The sequence below is a fragment of the Babylonia areolata genome, chromosome 14, assembly GCF_041734735.1.
Source record: "Babylonia areolata isolate BAREFJ2019XMU chromosome 14, ASM4173473v1, whole genome shotgun sequence".
Taxonomy (NCBI): domain Eukaryota; kingdom Metazoa; phylum Mollusca; class Gastropoda; order Neogastropoda; family Buccinidae; genus Babylonia; species Babylonia areolata.
Window position 1 is genome coordinate 661,224 of NC_134889.1, and position 8,777 is coordinate 670,000.

Below are 8,777 nucleotides of genomic sequence, written 5' to 3' on the forward strand. Positions count from 1 at the left end.
GTGGTTAGGTGTGTGTGTATGTTAGGTTGTGGTTGGGGGGGGGGGGGTGTATGTTGTGGTTAAGTGTGTGTGTGTATGTTAGGTTGTGGTTAGGGGTGTGTGTGTGTGTGTATGTTGTGGTTAAGTGTGTGTGTGTATGTTAGGTTGTGGTTAGGGGTGTGTGTGTGTGTGTATGTTAGGTTGTGGTTAGGAGGGTGTGTGTGTGTGTATGTAAGGTTGTGGTTAGAAGTGTGTGAGTGTGTGTGTCCTGTAGTGTGTGTGAACAGTGTGTAAGGTGTGTCCTGTAATGTGTGTGAACAGTGTGTAAGGTGTGTCCTGTAGTGTGTGTGAACAGTGTGTAAGGTGTGTCCAGTGTGTGTGAACAGTGTGTAAGGTGTGTCCAGTGTGTGTGAACAGTGTGTAAGGTGTGTCCTGTAGTGTGTGTGAACAGTGTGTAAGGTGTGTCCAGTGTGTGTGAACAGTGTGTAAGGTGTGTCCTGTAGTGTGTGTGAACAGTGTGTAAGGTGTGTCCTGTAGTGTGTGTGAGCAGTGTGTAAAGTGTGTCCAGTGTGTGAGCAGTGTGTAAGGTGTGTCCAGTGTGTGTGAACAGTGTGTAAGGTGTGTCCTGTAGTGTGTGTGAACAGTGTGTAAGGTGTGTCCAGTGTGTGTGAACAGTGTGTAAGGTGTGTCCTGTAGTGTGTGTGAGCAGTGTGTAAGGTGTGTCCAGTGTGTGTGAACAGTGTGTAAGGTGTGTCCTGTAGTGTGTGTGAGCAGTGTGTAAGGTGTGTCCAGTGTGTGTGAACAGTGTGTAAGGTGTGTCCTGTAGTGTGTGTGAGCAGTGTGTAAGGTGTGTCCTGTAGTGTGTGAGCAGTGTGTAAGGTGTGTCCAGTGTGTGTGAACAGTGTGTAAGGTGTGTCCTGTAGTGTGTGTGAACAGTGTGTAAGGTGTGTCCTGCAGTGTGTGTGAGCAGTGTGTAAGGTGTGTCCAGTGTGTGAACAGTGTGTAAGGTGTGTCCTGTAGTGTGTGTGAACAGTGTGTAAGGTGTGTCCTGCAGTGTGTGTGAGCAGTGTGTAAGGTGTGTCCAGTGTGTGAACAGTGTGTAAGGTGTGTCCAGTGTGTGAACAGTGTGTAAGGTGTGTCCAGTGTGTGTGAACAGTGTGTAAGGTGTGTCCTGTAGTGTGTGTGAGCAGTGTGTAAGGTGTGTCCAGTGTGTGAACAGTGTGTAAGGTGTGTCCAGTGTGTGAACAGTGTGTAAGGTGTGTCCAGTGTGTGTTCAGTGTTACTGTGTGATGTGTGACAGGCCTGACAAAGATCACTGCATGCCGATGGACCTGAGACAACTGACCCTGTCCAATGGAACAGGACAGTGGACTTTCTTCATAGAAGGCAACCAGACAGGTGTGTGTGGGGTGGGGGGGAAGGAGGGGGGGTGGGGGGAGGAGGCGAGGGGTGGGTCCAGATAAAGACAGGTGTGTCAAGGGTCTAGGGACAGCCAGTTGGGTTTTCTAACTCATTGAAAATGACATCCTTGATCACTGATTAAAGTAGATTGTGAGGCAAAGCTGACCTCTCAGTGTACTGGTAACAGCAGACTGTGAGCCCAGTCTGCTCCCTGTCCATGTTGTCTCACTGCACTGTTTCACATGTTGCTTCCCTTCACCACTTCTCACACTGGAGTCGGACCTTTTTTATTTCAGTTTTAACTTGAACATTGTTGAAAAATGAGATGAAAAAGGAAGAAACTAGAATATGTTTATGAAGAATGAATAAGTATTCACATTCACACACATGCACACATGTATGCATTGCATGCACATACACATGCACATACACAAAGATGCACACAGACCCCCCCCCCCCCCCCCCCCCCCCTCGCACCTCCCGCCTCCCGCGCATCCCCCCCACACACACAGTAGAAGTGTGTCCATTAAAAACACCAATAACTAAAGCCCAACAAGATCTGTGTACCTGTGTGTTGCAGTGAGGGTGAAGGTGGTATGGACGGACTACACCAGCACAGCACTGCTCCACACCTGCAGTGGAGGGGTGGGGGCGGACCAGCAGTGCCCTCCCTCCAGCCGACAGGTGGAGCTGCTGTCCCGAATGCCCTCTGACCCCCCGGGGGCTGTGGAGGTCATGGGTCATCTGCTGCCGTCACTGTGTGTGGAGAGGGAGGAGGTTGGGCCGGTGGTGACTGGTAGGTTGGGGTGTGGGGAGTGGGTGGTAGGTTGGGGTGTGGGGAGTGGCTGGTAGGTTGGGGTGTGGGGAGTGGCTGGTAGGTTGGGGTCAGGGGATCCTGGTGGCTGGTAGGTTGGGGTCAGGGGATCCTGGTGGCTGGTAGGTTGGGGTCTGGGGAGTGGCTGGTAGTTTGGGGTGTGGGGAGTGGCTGGTAGGTTGGGGTCAGGGGATCCTGGTGGCTGGTAGGTTGGGGTCAGGGGATCCTGGTGGCTGGTAGGTTGGGGTCTGGGGAGTGGCTGGTAGTTTGGGGTGTGGGGAGTGGCTGGTAGGTTGGGGTCTGGGGAGTGGCTGGTAGGTTGGGGTCTGGGGAGTGGCTGGTAGGTTGGGGTCAGGGGAGTGGCTGGTAGGTTGGGGTCAGGGGATCCTGGTGGCTGGTAGGTTGGGGTCTGGGGAGTGGCTGGTAGGTTGGGGTCAGGGGAGTGGCTGGTAGGTTGGGGTGTGGGGAGTGGCTGGTAGGTTGGGGTCTGGGGAGTGGCTGGTAGGTTGGGGTGTGGGGAGTGGCTGGTAGGTTGGGGTCTGGGGAGTGGCTGGTAGGTTGGGATGTGGGGAGTGGCTGGTAGGTTGGGGTCAGGGGAGTGGCTGGTAGGTTGGGGTGTGGGGAGTGGCTGGTAGGTTGGGGTCTGGGGATCCTGGTGGCTGGTAGGTTGGGGTCAGGGGATCCTGGTGGCTGGTAGGTTGGGGTCAGGGGATCCTGGTGGCTGGTAGGTTGGGGTCTGGGGAGTGGCTGGTAGGTTGGGGTCAGGGGATCCTGGTGGCTGGTAGGTTGGGGTCAGGGGATCCTGGTGGCTGGTAGGTTGGGGTGTGGGGATCCTGGTGGCTGGTAGGTTGGGGTGTGGGGAGTGGCTGGTAGGTTGGGGTCAGGGGATCCTGGTGGCTGGTAGGTTGGGGTCAGGGGATCCTGGTGGCAGGTAGGTTGGGGTATGGGGATCCTGGTGGCTGGTAGGTTGGAGTCAGGGGATCCTGGTGGCTGGTAGGTTGATGATGATGATGTGGATACTTATGTTCCATAAATCATCAGTTGGAAACCAAGTTCTAAGCACTTGACAAACATGGAGTCATTTGCACAACTGACTGCCTACCTGGGTTGACTGACAACTGCCTTTGGGCGCTCATTTGTTTCCTGTGTCATTCAGCTGGATTTCAGGCATTTTTGTAAAGCACCTTGAGCCCTTTTGAGAGAACAGGTGCCTTACAAATTGATATTATTGTTGTTGAAGTTGTTATTGTTTCTATAAAATGCTATGGGAGCATCAGCCCCTGATATATTCATGATTCATGTATCTTTTTCTTTCACATGGAACCCTCATGTAAAGTGCCCTGAGCTCTTAGAGAGAAAGGGTGCTGTGCAAATGTACATTATTATAATATTTACCTGAATATGTTAATGTATAAGTCAAGTAGATTCCCATTGCAAACACTTATTCTTGTTGTCTGTTCACCTGGTATTTGTCATCTGTGTGAGGTGTGTTACCTTTGTTAGCTGTGTGAGATGTATTAGCTGTTTTAGCTATGGGAGGTGTGTTACCTGTGTTAGCTGTGTGAAGTGTGTTAGCTGTGTGAGGTGTGTTAGTTGTGTTAGCTGTGTGACATCTGTTACCGGTGTGAAGTGTGTTACCTGTATGAAGTGTCTTTGGTGTGTTACCTGTGTGAGGTGTGTCACCTGTGTGAGGTGTGTCACCTGTGTGAGGTGTGTTAGTTGTGTGAGGTGTGTCACTTGTGTGAGGTGTGTCACCTGTGTGAAGTGTGTTAGTTGTGTGAGGTGTGTCACCTGTGTGAGGTGTGTCACCTGTGTGAAGTGTGTTAGTTGTGTGAGGTGTGTCACCTGTGTGAGGTGTGTTAGTTGTGTGAGGTGTGTCACCTGTGTGAGGTGTGTCACCTGTGTGAAGTGTGTTAGTTGTGTGAGGTGTGTCACCTGTGTGAGGTGTGTCACCTGTGTGAGGTGTGTTAGTTGTGTGAGGTGTGTCACCTGTGTGAGGTGTGTTACCTGTGTGAGGTGTGTTACCTGTGTCAGGTGTGTTACCTGTGTGAGGTGTGAAGTGTGTTTGGTGTATTAGCTTTGTGAAGTGTGTTAGCTGTGTCAGGTCTGTTAGCTGTGTGAAGTATGTTACCTGTGTCAGGTGTTACCTGTGTGAAGTGTGTTACCTGTGTGAGGTGTGTTACCTGTGTGAGGTGTGAAGTGTGTTTGGTGTATTAGCTTTGTGAAGTGTGTTAGCTGTGTCAGGTGTGTTAGCTGTGTGAAGTATGTTACCTGTGTCAGGTGTTACCTGTGTGAAGTGTGTTTGCTGTGTCAGGTGTGTTACCTGTGTGAAGTGTGTTAGCTGTGTCAGGTGTGTTAGCTATGTGAGGTGTGTTAGCTGTGTCAGGTGTGTTAGCTGTATGTGTGTCAGGTGTGTTAGCTGTGTCAGGTGTGGTAGCTGTGTCAGGTGTGTTAGCTATGTGAGGTGTGTTAGCTGTGTCAGGTGTGTTAGCTGTATGTGTGTCAGGTGTGTTAGCTGTGTCAGGTGTGGTAGCTGTGTCAGGTGTGTTAGCTATGTGAGGTGTGTTAGCTGTGTCATTTGTGTTAGCTGTGTCAGGTGTGGTAGCTATGTGAGGTGTGTTAGCTGTGTCAGGTGTGGTAGCTGTGTCAGGTGTGTTAGCTATGTGAGGTGTGTTAGCTGTGTCAGGTGTGTTAGCTGTATGTGTGTCAGGTGTGTTAGCTGTGTCAGGTGTGTTAGCTGTATGTGTGTCAGGTGTGGTAGCTGTGTGAGGTGTGGTAGCTGTGTCAGGTGTGTTAGCTATGTGAGGTGTGTTAGCTGTGTCAGGTGTGTTAGCTGTGTCAGGTGTGTTAGCTGTATGTGTGTCAGGTGTGTTAGCTGTGTCAGGTGTGTTAGCTGTATGTGTGTCAGGTGTGGTAGCTGTGTCAGGTGTGGTAGCTGTGTGAGCTGTGGTAGTTATGTGAGGTGTGTTAGCTGTGTCATTTGTGTTAGCTGTGTCAGATGTGGTAGTTATGTGAGGTGTGGTAGCTGTGTCAGGTGTGTTAGCTGTGTGTGTGTGAGATGTGTTAGCTGTGTGTGTGTCAGGTGTGTTACCTGTGTAGCTTTATGAAATGTGTTAGCTGTGTTACCTGTGTCCAGGTAAGTGTGATGTGTTACCTGTGTCCAGGTAAGTGTGATGTGTGTTACCTGTGTCCAGGTAAGTGTGATGTGTGTAAGCTGTGTTGCATGTGTCCTGGTATGTGTGATGTGTGTTACCTGTGTTACCTGTGTCCAGGTAAGTGTGATGTGTGTTACATGTGTTACCTATGTCCAGGTAAGTGTGATATGTGTTACCTGTGTCCAGGTAAGTGTGATGTGTGTTACCTGTGTCCAGGTAAGTGTGATGTGTGTTACCTATGTCCAGGTAAGTGTGATTATGTTACCTATGTCCAGGTAAGTGTGATATGTGTTACCTGTGTCCAGGTAAGTGTGATGTGTGTTACCTATGTCCAGGTAAGTGTGATGTGTGTTACCTATGTCCAGGTAAGTGTCAGATCACCAAGGAGCTGGAGCAGCTGGTGGAGGGGGCCCAGAGGGGAGGGGCAGCTGACCCTGTGACGTCCTGCAGGATGGAGGACATTCCTCTGGACAACAACTTCACTCTCACTCAGGTCAGTGCTACAGACTGTCACCTGGACTTCACTCAGGTCAGTGCTACAGACTGTCACCTGGCCTTCACTCAGGTCAGTGCTACAGACTGTCACCTGGCCTTCACTTAGGTCAGTGCTACAGGCTGTCACCTGGACTTCACTCAGGTCAGTGCTACAGACTGTCACCTGGACTTCACTCAGGTCAGTGCTACAGACTGTCACCTGGCCTTCACTCAGGTCAGTGCTACAGACTGTCACCTGGCCTTCACTCAGGTCAGTGCTACACTCAGGTCAGTGCTACAGGCTGTCACCTGGACTTCACTCAGGTCAGTGCTACAGACTGTCACCTGGACTTCACTCAGGTCAGTGCTACAGACTGTCACCTGGCCTTCACTTAGGTCAGTGCTACACTCAGGTCAGTGCTACAGACTGTCACCTGGACTTCACTCAGGTCAGTGCTACACTCAGGTCAGTGCTACAGGCTGTCACCTGGACTTCACTCAGGTCAGTGCTACAGACTGTCACCTGGACTTCACTCAGGTCAGTGCTACAGACTGTCACCTGGCCTTCACTTAGGTCAGTGCTACACTCAGGTCAGTGCTACAGACTGTCACCTGGACTTCACTCAGGTCAGTGCTACACTCAGGTCAGTGCTACAGGCTGTCACCTGGACTTCACTCAGGTCAGTGCTACAGGCTGTCACCTGGACTTCACTCAGGTCAGTGCTACAGGCTGTCACCTGGACTTCACTCAGGTCAGTGCTACAGACTGTCACCTGGCCTTCACTCAGGTCAGTGCTACACTCAGGTCAGTGCTACAGGTTGTCACCTGGACTTCACTCAGGTCAGTGCTACACTCAGGACTTCACTCAGGTCAGTGCTACAGACTGTCACCTGGCCTTCACTCAGGTCAGTGCTACACTCAGGTCAGTGCTACAGGTTGTCACCTGGACTTCACTCAGGTCAGTGCTACACTCAGGTCAGTGCTACAGGCTGTCACCTGGACTTCACTCAGGTCAGTGCTACACTCAGGTCAGTGCTACAGGCTGTCACCTGGACTTCACTCAGGTCAGTGCTACACTCAGGTCAGTGCTACAGGCTGTCACCTGGACTTCACTCAGGTCAGTGCTACAGACTGTCACCTGGACTTCACTCAGGTCAGTGCTACACTCAGGTCAGTGCTACAGGCTGTCACCTGGACTTCACTCAGGTCAGTGCTACAGGCTGTCACCTGGACTTCACTCAGGTCAGTGCTACACTCAGGTCAGTGCTACAGACTGTCACCAGGACTTCACTCAGGTCAGTGCTACAGGCTGTCACCTGGACTTCACTCAGGTCAGTGCTACAGACTGTCACCTGGACTTCACTCAGGTCAGTGCTACACTCAGGTCAGTGCTACAGGCTGTCACCTGGCCTTCACTTAGGTCAGTGCTACAGGCTGTCACCTGGCCTTCACTCAGGTCAGTGCTACAGACTGCTGTCACCTGGCCTTCACTCAGGTCAGTGCTACAGGCTGTCACCTGGCCTTCACTCAGGTCAGTGCTACATGCTGTCACCTGGACCACTCAGGTCAGTGCTACACTCAGGTCAGTGCTACAGGCTGTCACCAGGACTTCACTCAGGTCAGTGCTACACTCAGGTCAGTGCTACAGGCTGTCACCTGGACTTCACTCAGGTCAGTGCTACAGACTGTCACCTGGACTTCACTCAGGTCAGTGCTACACTCAGGTCAGTGCTACACTCAGGTCAGTGCTACAGGCTGTCACCTGGCCTTCACTTAGGTCAGTGCTACAGGCTGTCACCTGGCCTTCACTCAGGTCAGTGCTACAGACTGTCACCTGGACTTCACTCAGGTCAGTGCTACAGGCTGTCACCTGGCCTTCACTCAGGTCAGTGCTACAGGCTGTCACCTGGCCTTCACTCAGGTCAGTGCTACAGGCTGTCACCTGGCCTTCACTCAGGTCAGTGCTACAGGCTGTCACTGTCACCTGGTCTTCACTCAGGTCAGTGCTACAGGCTATCACCTGGACTTCACTCAGGTCAGTGCTACAGGCTGTCACCTGGCCTTCACTCAGGTCAGTGCTACAGGCTGTCACTGTCACCTGGCCTTCACTCAGGTCAGTTCTACAGGCTGTCACTGTCACCTGGTCTTCACTCAGGTCAGTGCTACAGGCTGTCACCTGGCCTTCACTCAGGTCAGTGCTACAGGCTGTCACCTGGCCTTCACTCAGGTCAGTGCTACAGGCTGTCACTGTCACCTGGTCTTCACTCAGGTCAGTGCTACAGACTGTCACCTGGTCTTCACTCAGGTCAGTGCTACAGACTGTCACCTGGCCTTCACTCAGGTCAGTGCTACAGGCTGTCACTGTCACCTGGTCTTCATCAGGTCAGTGCTACATACAGACTGTCACCTGGCCTTCACTCAGGTCAGTGCTACAGACTGTCACCTGGCCTTCACTCAGGTCAGTGCTACAGATGTCCACCTGGCCTTCACTCAGTCAGTGCTACAGACTGTCACCTGGCCTTCACTCAGGTCAGTGCTACAGACTGTCACCTGGCCTTCACTCAGGTCAGTGCTACAGACTGTCACCTGGCCTTCACTCAGCTCAGTGCTACAGACTGTCACCTGGCCTTCACTCAGGTCAGTGCTACAGACTGTCACCTGGCCTTCACTCAGGTCAGTGCTACAGGCTGTCACCTGGCCTTCACTCAGGTCAGTGCTACAGACTGTCACCTGGCCTTCACTCAGGTCAGTGCTACAGGCTGTCACCTGGCCTTCACTCAGGTCAGTGCTACAGACTGTCACCTGGCCTTCACTCAGGTCAGTGCTACAGACTGTCACCTGGACTTCACTCAGGTCAGTGCTACAGGCTGTCACCTGGACTTCACTCAGCTCAGTGCTACAGACTGTCACCTGGACTTCACTCAGGTCAGTGCTACAGGCTGTCACCTGGTCT

The 8,777-nt window shown here is 52.1% G+C and overlaps 1 protein-coding gene across 2 annotated transcripts in view; it reads left to right on the forward strand.

Moving 5' to 3' along the window:
• The window catches only part of LOC143289709 (uncharacterized), a 145,638-nt gene that overhangs the window by 107,715 nt on the left and 29,146 nt on the right, over positions 1 to 8,777 (forward strand). For both annotated transcript variants that reach the window (XM_076598766.1, XM_076598767.1), the window contains 3 exons: positions 1,280 to 1,377; positions 1,961 to 2,176; positions 5,715 to 5,842. In XM_076598766.1, coding sequence (XP_076454881.1) covers positions 1,280 to 1,377; positions 1,961 to 2,176; positions 5,715 to 5,842 — 442 coding nt within the window. The remainder of the gene's footprint in view (positions 1 to 1,279; positions 1,378 to 1,960; positions 2,177 to 5,714; positions 5,843 to 8,777) is intronic.